Here is an 18,207-nt window from a genome sequence, read left to right on the forward strand (position 1 = left end):
AAGTGAATATCTGACCAGGATTGACAGTCCTATTACTAGACAGTAACTTATTTGCTATAGTTGCACTGAAAGGAAAATGAACATTTTTAAGTTCTGTAGAATAAAACAGTGAGGTTAGAAAAAGTAGCTCACCAGGGGGATAAAGAATGAAAGGATTTTTATTGAAACAATAATGTCTAGAAACTTTACGACATCCTGAATTGGTCATTAAAATGGCAAGTCCCACTCATCAGACTTCAGTTGTGATTGAGACCCAAGCCCATAATTACAATAGACTGTATGTGGCATGGTTTTATGGTTGAAAATGTGCCACCTGGGATTACTTTTTTTTTGATGCTAGGTTCAGGCATTTATCCACTGAGGCTCTTGGAGGACAAGGACTCAGCATTTGTAAAAAGGAGTTTGGAGAGTAACAGTGGATTGGCATTTACTTTGGTATTTATAAGGATAAAACTTGGGAGATTAGATAGGAGAGATTGTGCAGATCAAAGTTAATAAAAGTTTATTGTCATATATAAAAATACAATGTACAGATGCAAAGAAATCTGAACATTCACCAGCTAAAAACATTAAATTTCTGCAATATGCCAAGATAGATAATAAATATGAAAGATAGAGAGATAAATATTCACAGTTGCAGTTAGTGCAAGAAAAATAAACCCTGCAAATGGAGATTTTGGTGGTCCCAGAGTAATTTATGTTTAGGGTACTATGAAGAGGTTCAAGAGCCTAATAGCTTTTGGATAAAAGCTGTCCTTGAATCTGGAGATGTTGGAATCAGAAGTTATTATCATGAACATGTCATAAAATTCATTGTACTGTTTGCCTGAAGGTAGAGAGAGAAAAGGTTCTAAATGCTTAAATGATGGGGCTTGGAAGAACAGACCATATTAAAGCCAAATGATATTCTAATTTTAATCAAGAAGGCTATGAATGTGACAGTAGGCAAGTGATGCTGAATTTGATTGACACATTTGTTAGGTTGTACACCATGAGTAATTAAGTCTTTTGGAAGGGATCAGCAAAGATTTACTGAAATGGTATGAGGTCAAAGGGCTATGATTCACACTGTACAGTGCTTATGAAGTTTCTTTCTGCACATGAACTGTTTCAACCTGTCATGGTTGGAAGTTGCTTTGTTGCCTACTGCAGAGATTTGAATAGACCTCCAACCACGACATACTGATCTTCTCTGGATAGGCTATTATTTAAGATCAATGCATTTTTGTTCTTTTTTCTTTCAATTTGGTTCATTTATTACCATTTGCACTTTAGTCAACCTGTCGAAATACTGGCTTCTTTAGGTTAGCAGGACCTCTTTAGGTGGAAGTGAGAACATAAAAGATGTTGGGATAGATATGAAAGATGTAGGTTAGTTACAAACAGCAGGTTTCACTTGCAGATGGAGCTTTTAATACACATAAATGTTCCCTGGCTCTGCATGGATTGCGATTAAAGAAGTGATTTCAAGCCAGAAATGTTTGCAGAGGTGATCAATATGTGGTGAAAGATGTGTGTTTTATTGAGTGTCTTACCAGAGGAATGGGAGGTGTTTTTAAAAATTAAAAATGCATATTAATAATATTATTAGCATTTGTATTTACTCTCCCCAAAAATTATACATTTGAATCAAACTAATTCAATTTACTTGTTCTACTCATTTCTTCCAAAATGCATAACCTCAAACTTATCAATGTTATATTGCCAACGGTCCTCAAACAAATCCAAATTATTCTTGAGTCTTTTTCAATCCTTCACTCGGTTTACTATAATCCTCATTTCCTGTTGGAACACTGGTGAATCGTGCCATTGAATCATGCCTTGATGGGGAAGAATTCGATTCTCTACACACACATTACATGAAAAGCAGATGAACAATTTTTCTCATGTGGGGTAACTGGTTGGTTGATCAGTGACCAAGGCTTACCAAGTACAGAAACTTACTGGTTATAAATGATCTGACTTACGGAAATCCAGTTTTTGGCAAATTCCTGCTTTAAAGCATTTTTTTGAGCCAGTAATACTGATTTAATTTGGAGATATTTAGGGCGGCACAGATGGCTTAGTGATTTGCACAATGCCTTTACAGCGCCAGTGATTGGGACTGGAGTTCGAATCCTGTGCTGTCTGTAAGGAGTTTGTTCCTTCTCCCCATGCCTACGTGGGTTTTCCCTGGGGTTCCGGTTTCCTCCTACCTTTTGAAATGTACCAGGAGTATAGGTTAATTAGGTGTAAATTGGGCGGTCTGTATATCTAAATTACAAAAAGAGATTCAGCACAGTTACAGGCTCTTCAGGCTCGTGAACCAGAGGTTCCCAATTACACCCAGGTGGCCAATTAACTTTCCAACATGTGCGCCTTTGGAATGTGGGAGGAAATGGAGGAAACAAGGAGAACATACAAACTCTGTACAGACAGCAGCGGATTTGAGCCCAGATCGCTGGCCTGAAGATCTTTGAAGATATTCATTAATGACTGGATGCTGTATACACTCCATTAATTTAATTCTGGCTAGTGATATGGTGAATATTCAATGAAATGGAGGAATTATTACAAGTGTACAGAGAGCAATGTGATGTGGGCTACCATAGCAAACAGACATTCCTGATAAGGAAAAATTGGCTTTTAGACAGTGTTCAGGAATGGAACCCTAAGCAAAGAATGAACCCACTGGAATTTGCCTATCACCACAATTGCTCCACAGCAGAAGCAAGGTCACTGGCTCTCTACTCAGCTCTGGATTACCTCAAAAACAACTCGTACATACAGCTCTTCGTAGACTGCAGCTCAGCTATCACCGCCATTATTTTTCAGTGCTGGTCAAGAAGCTCCAAACCCTAGGCCTCTGTACCCCCCCCCCCCACCCCGCAACTAGATCCTCGACTTCCTTATTGTAAGGCCACAGAACAAATTGAAATCAACATCTCCTCTTCATTGACTAACCACGCAGGTGCACCCCAAGGATGCGTGGTTAGCCAACTGTTCTACTCACTATACACCCATGACTGTGTGGCTATCTACAAATTTGCCAATGACACTATGGTTGTCAGTAGAATCACTAACAGTAATGAGGAAGCATACAGGAGGGAGATAGATCAGCTCAATGAGTGGTATCATATCAACAAAACCAAGGAGATTGAGGGCTTCAGGACAAAGTCAGGAGAATGCAATCCAGTCCTCATCGAGAGCTCAGTAGCAGAGAAGGTCAAGAACTTAAAATTTCCTGGCGTCACTATCTCGGAGGGTCTGTCCTGGAGCCTGCATGTCGATGCAATAATGTAGAAAGCCCGCCAGCAGCTATACTTTGTGAGGTGTTTGAGGAGATTCAGTTATCACTGAAGACTCTCGAAAACTTCTACCCTGGAGAACATTGTAATTGGTTGTATCACTGTCTAGTACGGAGGTGCCAAAGCTGAGGACAAGAAAAAGCTCCAGAAGGTTGTTAACTTGGGCTGTGATATGACAAGTACCAGACTTTAATCCATTGAGGTCATCTTCATGAGGCAGTGTCTTAAGAAAACAACCTCTCTCCTCAAGGACCCCCACCACCCAGGCCATGCCTTCTGCACTCTACTGCCATCAGGAAAAAGGTACAGGAGTCTAAAGATGAGCATTCAGTGGCACAAGGAGTTTCTTCCCTACTGCCATCAGATTCCTGAATGATCATTGAACCAAAGACTTACTTTGACTTTCATGCACTAGTTTTTATTTATTTTTGTAAGGTGGTTTATATGAATGTTTACACTGTGATGCTGCTGTATTACAAAGAATTTTGTGACTTGTTCATGGCAATAATTCTGATTCTGATCCCTTGTGTCACTCAGGGACTGGCTGCACTGTGCTAAGTATCACAAGATTTTAAGGTGTTCTTCAGCGTTATTAGTGTTTTATATGGCTATGTCTGTTGAAAAGAAAATTTTAATGAGTGTATTGTGAGTGAATTTAAACTTTCTTTTAGAAATGGGAAGGAAATAAATCATTACAGTCAAACATTCACCAGTTGTGTTCTTTTATTGCTAGGGAATATTGACAAACTACTACATCCCACCTTCGCTGCCTACTGCCTCTTGTAGAACCACTGAGAAGAAAAATGAAATCAAACCTAAGGAAAAGGTGACTTGTCCTAGTAAGTGCACCCTTTGTTACCATACAGCTGAGTGATAATGAAAAGTTTATAAATGCAAATCTCTGGTGGGAAACCTACTCATTTATAGAGTAAATCAGAAATGACAGATACCAGCAAAGGTGATAAGAAGAGATAATGAGTTTAAGGGCTTTAAGATAAAAGATGAAGTACATCAAATTAATCTTTTTGCAGATGATGTACTATATCTTACAAACCATGAAATTTCATTAAAAAAAAGTAAATGTTCGATTGGCGGAGTATGGATTAATATCAGGTTATAAAGTAAATATTGATAAAAGTGAAGTGATGCCCATGATTGAGGCTGATTATACTCAAGCTAAGAAAATGACAAAATTTAAATGGCAGAAGGAGGCGGTTAAATATTTAGGAATGAATATTGATAAGAATTTGAATAATTTAAATTAAATTATATACCTTTATTGAAGAAAATTAAAGATTTAATAAAATGGAAGGATTTACCAGTTTCTTTCATAGGAAGGATCAATTGTGTGAAGATGAATATTTTTCCTAGAATACAATGCCTATTCCAATCATTACCAATTTTTGTACCAACAATGTTTTTTCAAGATTTAAATAATGTAAGAAAATTTATTTGGCGAGACAAAATGCCTAAGATGGCATTGGGAAAACTAACATGGAAATATGATGCCTAATTAAAAAAATTATTATAAAGCAGCTCAACTTAGATTCTTGCCTTCCTGTTATCAGGCTGGTGAAATGACAGTGAGGGTACAGATTGAAATGAGTCAAAATAGGAGAAAATTCCAAACATATTTTGTATAAATGGCACAAAGAACAGGGAAAATAGATACACCAATTTTGAAACATGTACTTAAAGTATGGAATCCATGTAGAAAGAGGAAAGAAGAATTACCAAATAGCCAAATTGTTTTTAAAGCAAAATCCTTTGATTCCCTTTACAGTTAATGATTCATTTTTTGATATTTGGTATAACTGTGGAATAAAAAGGATAAAGGATTGGTTTTTGGGTTTTTGACTTTCGACCAATTGAAAGACAAGTATAACATACCAAATAATACTTTTTTTTCTTATTATCAACTTAAATTATAATTAAAAAGAAAGTTAGGACTGAATTTTAGATTACCTGAACAAAGTCAATTTGAATATTTAATAACTAATATGTTTATTAAAATATTTATTAATAATATGTATATAAAATTTCAAGAGATTGTGCAGAAAATTTTTTTTAAAATCTAAATTGAGATGGGAAAGATATTTAAATATACATATTCAAGAAGATGAATGGTCAAAACTATGTTATGAAAGTGTAACTAACACAATTAATATCAGATATCAAATGGTACAATTTAATTTTTTATATCATTTATATTGTACTCTACATAAATTACATGGACTTAATTCAAATTGCTCTGATCAATGTTTTAAATGTAATAAGGAGGTAGGAACCTTTTTGCATGCAGCATGGCAATGTGAAAAAGTAGACAAATTTTGGAAAGATAGAGTATTTTACTGGGACAAATTATGAAGATGTAAGTTCCGAAAGACCCAAAAATATTTTTGTTAGGGGATATTCACGATTTGAAGTTAAATATTTATCAGAGGAAGTTCTTAAGTGCAGCAATAGCAGTAGCAAAGAAATGTATCGCCATAATGTGGAAACTAGATAATCTTCTTTTCTTTGGCTTGGCTTCACGGACGAAGATTTATGGAGGGGGTAAAAAGTCCACGTCAGCTGCAGGCTCGTTTGTGGCTGACAAGTCCGATGCGGGACAGGCAGACACGGTTGCAGCGGTTGCAGGGGAAAATTGGTTGGTTGGGGTTGGGTGTTGGGTTTTTCCTCCTTTGCCTTTTGTCAGTGAGGTGGGCTCTGCGGTCTTCTTCAAAGGAGGTTGCTGCCCGCCAAACTGTGAGGCGCCAAGATGCACGGTTTGAGGCGTTATCAGCCCACTGGCGGTGGTCAATGTGGCAGGCACCAAGAGATTTCTTTAGGCAGTCCTTGTACCTTTTCTTTGGTGCACCTCTGTCAAGGTGGCCAGTGGAGAGCTCGCCATATAACGCGATCTTGGGAAGGCGATGGTCCTCCATTCTGGAGACGTGACCCATCCAGCGCAGCTGGATCTTCAGCAGCGTGGACTCGATGCTGTCGACCTCTGCCATCTCGAGTACTTCGACGTTAGGGATGAAAGCGCTCCAATGGATGTTGAGGATGGAGCGGAGACAACGCTGGTGGAAGCGTTCTAGGAGCCGTAGGTGGTGCCGGTAGAGGACCCATGATTCGGAGCCGAACAGGAGTGTGGGTATGACAACGGCTCTGTATACGCTTATCTTTGTGAGGTTTTTCAGTTGGTTGTTTTTCCAGACTCTTTTGTGTAGTCTTCCAAAGGCGCTATTTGCCTTGGCGAGTCTGTTGTCTATCTCATTGTCGATGCTTGCATCTGATGAAATGGTGCAGCCGAGATAGGTAAACTGGTTGACCGTTTTGAGTTTTGTGTGCCCGATAGAGATGTGGGGGGGCTGGTAGTCATGGTGGGGAGCTGGCTGATGGAGGACCTCAGTTTTCTTCAGGCTGACTTCCAGGCCAAACATTTTGGCAGTTTCCGCAAAGCAGGACGTCAAGCGCTGAAGAGCTGGCTCTGAATGGGCAACTAAAGCGGCATCGTCTGCAAAGAGTAGTTCACGGACAAGTTGCTCTTGTGTCTTGGTGTGAGCTTGCAGGCGCCTCAGATTGAAGAGACTGCTATCCGTGCGGTACCGGATGTAAACAGCGTCTTCATTGTTGGGGTCTTTCACGGCTTGGTTCAAATAGATGCCAAATGGAATTGCAAAATTGTATACCGTTAGAGAAAATAATGTGTAATTTACAGTATCAACCAGAAAAATATTATAAGATTTGGAAACCTTATATGGATTTTATTTGTAAAAGGAGTTCATCTGCGGCCTCCGCTGCTCCCACTCCAACTCACCCTAGTTAATTTAAGGTCTAAGATTATATTTGTAAATTTGAAATTCATTTAATCAATGAAGGATATATGATTAATTCAGGCAGGTGTTTTCTTTTTTTCTTATCTTTTTGGGGAGGGGAGGAAAAAATATAAAATGTATTCTTGCATCTTTTTTATTCTGTATGATTACAGATAAGTACTGTATTTGCTATTGATGTAAATGAAAAATAAAATTTTCAGAAAAGAAATGACGGATACCATCATTGTTATAATGGGCAGGAAATTGAAAATGGTATTGGCTGAGTATAGCTTATCAAAGATTTGTATTTAATACCTTTCCCAACCTGAGGACATTCCAGAATGCTCTTCAGTTCATGAATCATTTTGATATTGAATTGTGGTCACTAGATATTACAATGCCCACTTTGAACTGAGCTAGTCTTGCATCATTGGTTCTATTTTAGTAGTGGCTGAGTTCAAGAAGTTTGATAAACAATGAGAATTACAAACAATAGTAGAGATATAATGGCTGCCTTAAAAGCAACTAGCCTATAAATACAGCAAAGATCAAGTGTTATAGAACCACTTAACTCCTTCTGATTTTTCCCATTATTGGAGGAGTCAGTCTTTAGCCAATTTAATTTAATTTAATAGTGGAGAGCACAAGATACAGCAAAGGTTATGGGATCAGGCAACATCTTCATCGCTGAAGACTTGTTTTGGACTAGATGCACCTCTTGACAAGCTGTTCCAGTACATCTTCAACATGGTTTTAGACAATAGAAAGTTGCCTAATACAGGCAGGTCCCAGTTTATGACAGGGTTCAGTTCCTGAGAACTGTTTACAATCCAAATTTTTCCTTAAGACAGAGGTGAACAAAAGCAGCGTGTGGGAGAGGATCACAGAATTGGGACAGTAAGCAGGTGTGGTAAGAGCAGCTGCCAGCTGGCATCACTGACGCATTAGCCCCTTTTACACAGCTACTTCAAGGTGGGAATATTGTGCTTTATTGCCCCACACCCTCTGATTGAAAGGTACAAACATGGAGTGGGAGGGAGGTGGGGGTCATTGTAATCCCACCTTTAAGGCAGCAGCGGAGGTAGTCACAGTGCCAAATCGACGTCTTTGTAAAAAGGGCAAGCCGGGATCAGATAGGAAAAGGATGTGTATGTGTACTGTACTTGACGACATATAAGACCCACAACCCACAAGCACATAAGGACCCCTCCCCCCCACCATTTCAGTGGGGAATATTAAGAACATTTTTTTTAGTGTATTTACGGGTAAGCATTTAAAACTTGGACAAAACATGAAACTAGGACCACAGGAAAAATCTTTTTAATAATAAAACTGCTGAAAATTACAAGAGTAAACAAAAACTGCTTAGCTATAGCAGAAAACATTTTATACAAATAAACTGCCGCTATCGATCCCCACCTTAGACCCGTTGTCCCACTCTCTCCCGTTGTCCCACTGTCCTGTTCTCCCAGCACTCTGCTCTCTTGGTGCCCCGCTGTCAATCCTGACACTGGTTTCACTGCCAGCTCTCTTCCGGTGGCACGCTGTTGGTCCCCATGCTGGTGCCCCTCCTGGGGAGGGGAGTGGGGCGTGGGACTGACAGCGGGCGGCCGAGAGCTACTGGCCCCCACACTGATCCCACTGCTCCACTCCCTCCTGACAGCCTGCCACCAGCCCCCAATGATAGATAGCGGAGATGCTAGTGAGCCATGCAGCAATGATGATCACTGTCGGCGTTACTCACCATTATCACCCTAATTTCAACTTCACATACAAGATCTGGGGGATATTTCTGAGCCATTTTTTTGTGGAAAAAAGTGGGTCTTAAATGCTGTCAAATACAGTATGTTATATGTCACGCTAGACACCGACGCTGTTGTGTTACACGTCCTGCCTAAATAACGCACTGGTCCAGCATTATGCCGGCATTGTTTGGTTAATGACAGGTCTTCTTTATGGCAGTATTGCGGGATCTCTGTGTATAAAGGGCTAGCTAGTCATGGCTCTCAGCTGTGCTCGGCTCCACCCTGTACCCTGGTTGTTGTGGCTTAAGGTGGGAAGAGAAGGCAAAGGGAAGTGTCCTGTTCCTACCCAGCAGAAGATGCCAGCAGCCATATAGCAGCCAGTAAAATCATTCTCCATCCGACATGCTAGTCTCCTAAACACCTGAACCCTGAACAACCCTGAACAAAGACTGCCTGAAGTCCCACAGCAGCAGGCAAATCCATCCACAGCCGGATCTGTGAACAGCTAGCACAGTGGCTCAAATCAAATCTTGTTGGAAATATTACCTCTGCCTCGGCAGCATATAGCTGAACAGCCAGGTTCTGACCACACCGTTCAACTCCAAATCATTAGATTTGCCTCACAGACTTACCTATCAAAGTCTCCTATAAAGTTAAAGAAGCTTAACTCCCAAAATTCCTTTAGAAATTTGTTGGGAGATTTGTAAGTCAGAGCTTTTGTAACTAAGAGACTGCCCGCATAATAAAGGAAAGAAAAATGCAATCTGGCTAATTACTCCATCATAAAATTTTACTTGGAAGAAATTGATCAAGCAACACTATTGCCAGAGGCAGCAACGTGGGTTCAAATCCAGTGCTGTCTGTAAGGAATTTGTATGTTCTCCCTGTTTCTTGAGTGGGTTTCCTCCCATCTTTCAAAAACATACAAGGATTGCAAGTTTATTGGTGTATTTGGGGGACATGGGCTTATGGGCTGGAAGGGCCTGTTACTGTGGTGTACATCGAAATTCAAAATGCAACTGACAATACTATCAAGTGATACAGTACTTACTTAGTAACATCTTCATGGATGTTTAGTATATGTTTCAAGACAATTCAGTTTTGGACTAGAATATAGACCATTGGCATGTAGAGCCCTTGCCTCTTTCTGAGATTTCCCACAACCACAGCCCATTTGATTCAGTGTCAGCCATGTTCAGAACATTGGCTGCAGCAACAGCTTTGGGACCAGACTCATTGCTGACTTGCTCCAAATGTCGACAAAAGATTGAAAGTGATTGCTCTTGACATCAAGACAGCATTTAAACCATTATGGTGTGTAGATGAAACAAGTGGGAGATTAAGTGGGGACCTTTGGGCAGAGGTTTCAAGAAGAGAGATGAGGCTATTGGAAGGATGTGAAACTAAAACAACATTGGGAACAAATCAAAGATTGCCGCAAAAGGTGAATTGATGGTGGTATTGACTGATTATTCTTTTATACACAGATCTTCGGGTAATGTTAATTACTGCTATAAAGCAAATGAAGGTGAGAAAATCAACCTCTGTCAGTGCGATATACAAATACATCACTGCTACCTACAAGTATGACATTCAGCGGAATCGCCATCTCATCAAGAAAACTTTAGGCAAGCTTATCGCAGAGCAGGTGATCAAACAAGTCAAAGGTCATGGATTAGCTGGTTCCTTCATTATTGGAAAGAATTACAAAGAACAAATAAAAAGAAAGGGAACAGAAAAGCAGGTATTAACTGTTGTGCTTCACTGAAATTATATTTATTTTCAAACTCATTCTTTTTGTAAGGGCTGATACAGTTCATTTTTACCCTCATTCTTCTTATTCATGGAATCTCAGGAATGCTATTTTCCCTATCTTAGCTTCTAAATCTCAGTGAAGAAGGAACGTATACCTAAGGTTAACATAAGATATTCTATATATTCTTTTTAAAAAAAATCAAGAGGAGAATAATGTATTTTTCACATAATTTGTGAATGAGCATCGATTGTGTGAGATCTAGGCCTTTGAGAGGAATAATAGAGACTCAGAAGATTGTAGAGGCTGGAATCCAGAGCAAAAACAATCTAGTGGGAGAACTCAGCAGGTTGAGCAGCATCTAGAGGGGGGGGAAAGGAACTTTCAGTGGTTGAGAATGAGACATTGCATCAGGACAGAGTGGAGAGCAAAGATAGCCAGCATAAAGAGGAGGAGAGGAGAGGGGAAGGGATGAGATAGGTGATTGGTGGACACCTATCTCTACCAAATGATAGGTGGGGTAAGGGGAGAGGTGGAGTTGGGAGACTGAGGCAAGTGGATGATCAATGTAGATAAACAAATGTCCAGGTGCTGGGGTCCAGTGTAGTACATAAAAGTGCTGAAGAAACTCACCTGGTCATTTAGCATCCATAGAATGCAAAAGGTGGTTTGGTCTCTCTGGTGTGGTAGTGGGTGAGGACCAGGCTAATCCTGTCCTTGTTGCGTTTCTCCGCATCCAACATATTTCCACCACCTACAATGTCATAATTTCACCAGACACATCCATTAATCTGTCCCTCTCTCTCTCTCTCTCTCCTCTCTCTTTTCTCTCTCTCTCTCTTTTTTCTCTCTCTCTCTCTATCTCTCTCTATACCCCCCCCCCATTTGATCCATTTTTGTCCCATTTCCTCCTGCTCCCCCCTTCTATCCAAGTACTACCTACACATTTCACCCATCGTTAATAACACTGACTTTTTACAATTGTCATGGTTGGCTTTCAAGTTCATGTCTCAGGAAGAGAGTTTTAAACCTTGAATGAGGGGTCATGGGTAGATAATAAAATGTCAAAGATTTACAGAGAAATTTATTTCAAAAAAAAGTTATGAGCATTTGGAATTAATTTCCAGAATTACTAATTGATACAGAAACAATGTAAATCAGAGGATTCGATTGGATAAGTAGATGAAGGAACAGATTATTTGTTTGCATAAGAATTTAATTTTGAAATCACTGGTTCAGGAGAGTTTTTATTTTAAGTTCTATGTGTGAATTGTGCAAATTTACAATACTTCATTATTTTCGTATAGAAGCTGAGCCCTGGGAAAAACATGTTGCCCATCTTTCTAAACAATGGGCAGGAGATGAAAACAGAAGAAGCCAGTCCAACATCGAATGCAGCAGGCACTGGCAACCCACAGGCAAATGATTCTTCAGACTGTCTCTTGGAAAAGGAAAAGAACAATTGCATTGAAACTGAGGAATGCAAGAAATCAGTACTTCAACTGGAAGTATCACGGGAATTTGATCAAAATGAAGAGGAGGTTTGCAGAGGATTAGATTTACTGTCACCTGGTCAAGGAATTTCAGAAAATAATGACATTGGAGAAATCGGGGAAAGTTGCTTTGCCTCAAATGATACAAGTTACCCAAATGTCCTCCAAGGAGATTCTCAACAAGATATGAAGACAACACATTTGGCTAAAATGACTTCTTCCTCCAGCAAATTGAAGTATCATTTCGAATGCATATGTGGTGAAAATGGATTGGCTGATTATAAAGCACGGGTGCAGTGCCTGAAGTGTAATTTGTGGCAACATGCCACTTGTGTTAATTACAAGGAAGATGACATTCAGATCAGGCCATTCTTCTGCCCACACTGCCTGGTCACAATGAAACCTGTGTCCACATCTGCAACCCTCATTATCTCTCCCAGTTCCATCTGCCACCAATGGGTGGATGAAATTAACAGACACGTGAGATCATCTTCAATTTCTATCCTGGTAAGGAATGCTCAGAGCAAAGGAAATCAAGGTTGTATTAATTTCAAAAGCCTAGTTTTCATTATGTTTATCACTTATTTATTTTTCACTCATTTATTCTCCAACTATATTCGAATTATCTGTGGTAGGAACATTGCAAGAAATTTTATCCAAAAACTTTTATTAAGATAGATGTAATCTCCAGCTCTGAATCATGTAACAGAATCATGGACATGAATCAAGCCTATTTCTTCTAAATGCTGTGTGGATTCTGGTTGGAATCCATCATGATGCCTACAGTTCTGAGCTCCAAATGGATGCCTTAGCAGGAAGTGCTTTCTGCAGAGCATTCAAAACTTGGGGCTGAAACTGGCCATGAATGTTTGAACACACATATAAGATGTCTTAATACCAGTTTGATAGCTTCCTGTTGTAGGTAATTGTCATGAACTTGATTTCAGGTACATAAGACCCATGTAGATGCTCATAAAGAGTGTGCAGTGGTTCTCCAACAAATATTTTCAAAAGACTCCCTGGGTGGGAGTCAGAGTTTTGCACCTGGCTCTACATGAGAATGATAATCTACTGCATTGCTCCTTCTGATTGTTACCATGCCCAACACCAGCCCCTTATGATTGTTTGTGGATTTGATACCTCATCTAAGAACTAATTCCGAATGAAACACACAAAATGCTGGAGGAACTCAGCAGGTCAGGCAGCATCCATGGAAAGCAATAGATAGTCAGTGTTTTAGGCTGAAATTTTGACCATCTATTGCCTTCCATGGATGCTGCCTGACCTGCTGAGTTCCTCTAGCATTTTGTGTGTTGCTCTCTTTTCCACCATCTGTGGCCTTTGTTTGGCTCAATTATATCAGTATGATGGTTTTAACGTCTTATCAAACAAACATGCCAAAAGTACCTATAATTGGGTAATTTAGTTTTATGATACATTCATTTTGAAATAGTTGAGGTAATTACATTATTTACCTCCAAGTATGATTTGTTGTTCTGACGGTTTAAGGTACTTTAATTCTTTAAAACCTTCATTAGCAAATCCAGCTTCCACTATTTGTCCTCCACAGGTGTACCAAGGAGTGAAGAAACATGGTTTTATACAACCTCATGCACTAGCAGAGCATGAGATAGTCATCACAACATATGATGTACTCAGAACAGAGCTGAATTATGTTGACATACCTCATAGCAACAGTGATGATGGACGCCGATTACGCAAGGAGAAGCGTTACATGGCCATCCCAAGTCCATTGGTGGCAGTGGAATGGTGGAGGATCTGTCTGGACGAGGCCCAAATGGTTGAATGTGCCACGGCTAAGGTGGGCCCTTGAAGGCAAAACTCCCTAGGCAGGAATTACATCCAGAGTACAAGTTGTCTTTGACATTGCATTCCTGATGGAGATGTTGGGGAATTGTACTAGTTTGAAGAATAAGATCAGGATGATCAATAAGGTCTTGTGACACTGGATACCTTATGATCTTATTGTTTCCAGTTCATCATCCGATTATACAAGTAAACCCAACAAGACAGTGTTCTCTGGTCTTCTGTGCAAAAACATGCACACACACAAACAGACATAACAAATATACAGACAAATAATGTATATGCAGCACATATATACATATGCAAAAATAAATAAATAGAGTAGAGTCTTGGAGGGTTTATATGAACAGTTCATAGTCGTTCAGTATTGAAGGACAATGTGGCTTGTCCTTGATTCCATTTCTTATTCTTTTAAGTCTCTTTTTCGTGAATATAAATCAAGCTTTGAAATGAACAGATGCAGTCTCAGTATCTTCCTTTCTGAGTGGGGAAAAGAAATGCTCACACTCCGAATTCCTTCCTTTTGCCATTGTCTCTTTTCTTCACAGGCTGCAGAAATGTGTCTTCGACTGACTGCCATTAATCGTTGGTGCGTCACAGGAACACCTGTCCAAAGAGGATTAGAAGGTATGGTTTCAAGCATCTTCTTTAGAAAGTAAGCATTTTCCTATAAAAGAGAATGGGCAATGTCTTGTACAGGAAGAGAATGACTGGTTATTGTTGATCATATATGCAGAACCCATGACTAGTTAATTGTTTACATGAATGTCATTTCTATAATTGGGTTTTTGTGTAAGTTCTGTGGATGTATTGTTAACAACTTGCGAATCAAAGGTTTTTGTAGTGCAAAAGACTAGGAGACTGGGGAATTTATTCTCAGCTGGACTTCTCCCTTTGAAGAAGTTCAGTCCTCTAGTACATTTGATGTAAAATTCTTGATGACTGATGTGGGATGTTCTTTGTGACCTTGACGATCCATGCTTCCAGCTGGTGCTCATGTTCAACATGTAAAGATCTGTTCTTTGAAGTTTGCAATCTTCCCAAGAATGCTGTGCAGCCACTTGGGGATATCCCTGAGACCGACACCAAGGAAGGGATGTGCCAGGATCATGTCAGAGGCCACAGAAATGCGTATTTGTACCCCCCCCCATCACAACAATTGAATTTCCTATCACCTTTGCCCTCCTGTCCTTTCCATTTTCTCCATTCTCCTCATACCCTTACTGCAAAGCACTGATCCCATTCTTTTCAAACTCACTCTCCAAATACATAAAGGTCCTTATCAGACACCTTAGAAAACCTGAACTCAAAACATTTCCTTGACTACATGATGTACCTTTAACTATCTGCTTCAAAGTACATATTTCATAATCATAATTTAGAGTGTTGCTTAACCTTTTCATTTCCTTTCTGTCTTTCTTAATTTCTTAAATCCAGCATTTTTTTTTAATGCTAAACACATTTTAGAAAGTTGACATGCAGAGTCACGAACAGCATTCAAGAACTATTCAGATGAGCACTTGTGTTGCTTTTGCATAGAAGGCTCTGGGCCAGGTGCCGGAAGCAGGGATTAATAAGGATAAGGGTCTATATGTTGGCATGGACATGGAGAGCTGCATGGCCTGCTTCCATGCTGAAAGACTCTATGACGTAAAAACTATTTTAATGTTTGCATTGATTTTACTTTAGATTATCTCCAGGATAAAAGATTTGTCTTCATGAATGAAAAAGCACATTTTTTTTACTCTTGCACTAACTGCAACTGAAAATATTTTAAAAATTTAGACATGCAGCACGGTACAGGCCCTTCTAGTCCATGAGCCGGTGCCGCCCAAATACCCCAATTAACCTAAAACCCCATATGTTTTTGGAAGGTGGGAGGAAACTGGAGCAGCCGGAGAAAACCAAAGTAGACACAGGGAGACCATACAAATTCCTTACAGACAGCATCGGATTTGAACCTGGGTTGCTGATTCTGTAATAGTAACACGCTTACCGTGCAACCAAAAATTATTTATCTTTTCTTTATTATTTAGTATCTCTTTTTCTGTCTTGCATTTGTGGTAATTTAATTTTTTTTACTATTGTGGTTGTATCTTTATATGCAGCAAGTAAGATTTTCCGTGCATCTGTACAATAAACCCACATTGACACATTCACACTGGCACTTCGTCCAGTAACTAACTGCCAATATACCGGTTAACGTGCAAGCAAGAGCGCTTGCGAATCAGCACGCAGGTGTCAGATATACTCAGGGATGGACCACCTAGTTAGGGTGTATCTTCCCTGGAGTGATCTGTCACCTGCGTGCTGGTTAGCCCAGTGTGAAAGGGACAGGGGTATCCTGGGATCAATTAGAGAGGATACGCACCCCTCTCCCCTGGGATGCCTGGTGGTGAGTGTGAAAGGACACAGAAAACCAGTTAACAGTGATCCAGTGTGAACGACAAAAACGGCTTCTTTAACCGGTTTGTTGAACAGCCAATTTACTGGTTAGCCATTGTGAAAAGGGCTATAGATAATGGTCATCTATCACTATGTATCTATTATTATATTTTGATTGTACATTTATTTTTCTTGTCTTTTCTACTGTTTAATCCATAAAATAACCTCATCATAAATAGGTTAACAATTAGGTGAAAATAGCATAGTCAGTATTAGTCAGTAACATTACTGATCTAAAACACCAACCAACCATTTTTGCCCATGGATGCTGCCTGGCCCACTGAGTTCCTCCAGCATCTCATTGTTTGCTCAAGATTCCAGTATTGAGAGATTTCAAGTTTTTTTATAGCTATGAGAATGTTTGTATTGTGGCAGTGTAATTAGTGAAAGAAACACAGCCACCACGTTGAGGGTTGTTAATGACTGTTTTATTTGAATTTGGTGCATGCCCCTTTAAGGGCAGCGTTGGCTCAGTCACCTTGTGCATGATGACGTTGCAGAAGCTGCATGGGGCGCGCGCCATGCGGGAGATTCGACTGGGGAAGAAACCCCCGACGGCACCATCTTCCCAGCACTGCCCTGCCATGTGGTGTTACAAGCAAGCCGGTTCACCCTGAGCAAGTGCACCGCTACACAAACCCCCCCCCCGAACTGGCTATGCGTCCCGCTGCTTGGGCAGCCGGCCCCGTCGCTTAGGCTTGGCTGTCTGCACCTGCTGAGATAAGTCCAGATGATCACCTTCAGGCAGTACACTGTAAAAAGTTCCTCCCTCCCGCCAATATCTAGGGTGAAGGTTCCGCCGGTCTGGTGCAAGACTTTGTACGGCCCCTCGTATGGTTGCTGCAGCAGTGCGCCCTGCAGCCCCCTTCGCACGAAAACAAACTGAGCCGAATCGAGTTCTTTGGGGAAGTGGATTGGCTGGGTACCATGGCGTGCTGAGGGTCGGGGAGCCAGGGAGCCCAGTCTCCTGCAGAGGTCCACCAGCAGGTTTGCGTTGGTGGCCGCGGTGTCGGGGGTCTGAGCTGAAAAACTCATCCGGTAGGGAAAGCAGAGCGCCGTACACCATCTCCTCCGCCCGCTGAGGCTTGTAGGTCCTCCTTGGGTGCCGTCCTAATCCCGAGGAGGACCCAGGGTAACTCATCCACCCAATCTGGTCTGGAGAGCCTGGCCATGAGCAATCCCTTCAGGTGTCTGTGGAACCTCTCCACCAACCCGTTGGACTGCGGGTGGTATGGCATGGTGTGGTGGAGCTTCACCACCAGGTGTTTGGCCATCTGGGTCAACAGGGCGGACATGAACTGCATGGCCCTGTCGCTAGTGATGTGCGCTGGGACTCTGAATTGAGCGATCCATTTGTTGACCAGAGTCCTGGCACACGTCTCCACAGAGGCTTCCTTGATCGGGATAGCCTCAGCCCACCTTGTGGTGCGGTCGACCACCATGAGGAGATAACGAGCCTCCCTTGACACTGGAAGGGGTCCAACGATATCGACATGGATGTTTTGGAATCTGCGAGCCGCCAAGTTGAAATTCTATACGGGAGCCTGTGTGTGTCTATGGACCTTGGAGATCTGGCCCCTGGTACAGTTCCTGGCAAGCTCTGCCACCTCCTTCTTAAGCCCATGCCACACGACCATCCGCATCGTCGTTTTCACCACTGGGTGAGCGAGGTCATGGACTAGGCTGAAAACCTTTGCTCTTCAGTGGGGTGGGACTACCGGACGCGGCATGCCTGTTGAGATATTGCAGAGGAGTGGGCAACTGGACATCTTCAAGTTCGAGGCACGAGATGGCGGTCCGCAAGGCCTGCGTCTCCGCATCGTTCCTCTGGGCCTGGGCCAGTTGGGCATAATC

The 18,207-nt window shown here is 41.1% G+C and overlaps 1 protein-coding gene and 1 long non-coding RNA gene across 6 annotated transcripts in view; one reads left to right on the forward strand and one right to left on the reverse strand.

Moving 5' to 3' along the window:
* The window catches only part of shprh (SNF2 histone linker PHD RING helicase), a 116,186-nt gene that overhangs the window by 19,481 nt on the left and 78,498 nt on the right, over positions 1 to 18,207 (forward strand). For all 5 annotated transcript variants that reach the window (XR_011340291.1, XR_011340290.1, XR_011340289.1 and 2 more), the window contains exons 7-11: positions 4,021 to 4,126; positions 10,323 to 10,579; positions 11,896 to 12,588; positions 13,652 to 13,903; positions 14,457 to 14,535. Coding sequence is in view for 2 of the 5 variants with exons in the window: in XM_069886034.1 (XP_069742135.1) it covers positions 4,021 to 4,126; positions 10,323 to 10,579; positions 11,896 to 12,588; positions 13,652 to 13,903; positions 14,457 to 14,535 (1,387 nt within the window). In the remaining 3 variants the exon portion in view is untranslated. The remainder of the gene's footprint in view (positions 1 to 4,020; positions 4,127 to 10,322; positions 10,580 to 11,895; positions 12,589 to 13,651; positions 13,904 to 14,456; positions 14,536 to 18,207) is intronic.
* The window catches only part of LOC138736466 (uncharacterized), a 43,006-nt gene continuing 38,171 nt past the window's right edge, over positions 13,373 to 18,207 (reverse strand). Inside the window, exon 3 of the long non-coding RNA XR_011340292.1 lies at positions 13,373 to 14,514. This is a non-coding gene — a long non-coding RNA (uncharacterized lncRNA). The remainder of the gene's footprint in view (positions 14,515 to 18,207) is intronic.

The sequence above is a fragment of the Narcine bancroftii genome, chromosome 6 (genome assembly GCF_036971445.1).
Source record: "Narcine bancroftii isolate sNarBan1 chromosome 6, sNarBan1.hap1, whole genome shotgun sequence".
Classification (NCBI taxonomy): domain Eukaryota; kingdom Metazoa; phylum Chordata; class Chondrichthyes; order Torpediniformes; family Narcinidae; genus Narcine; species Narcine bancroftii.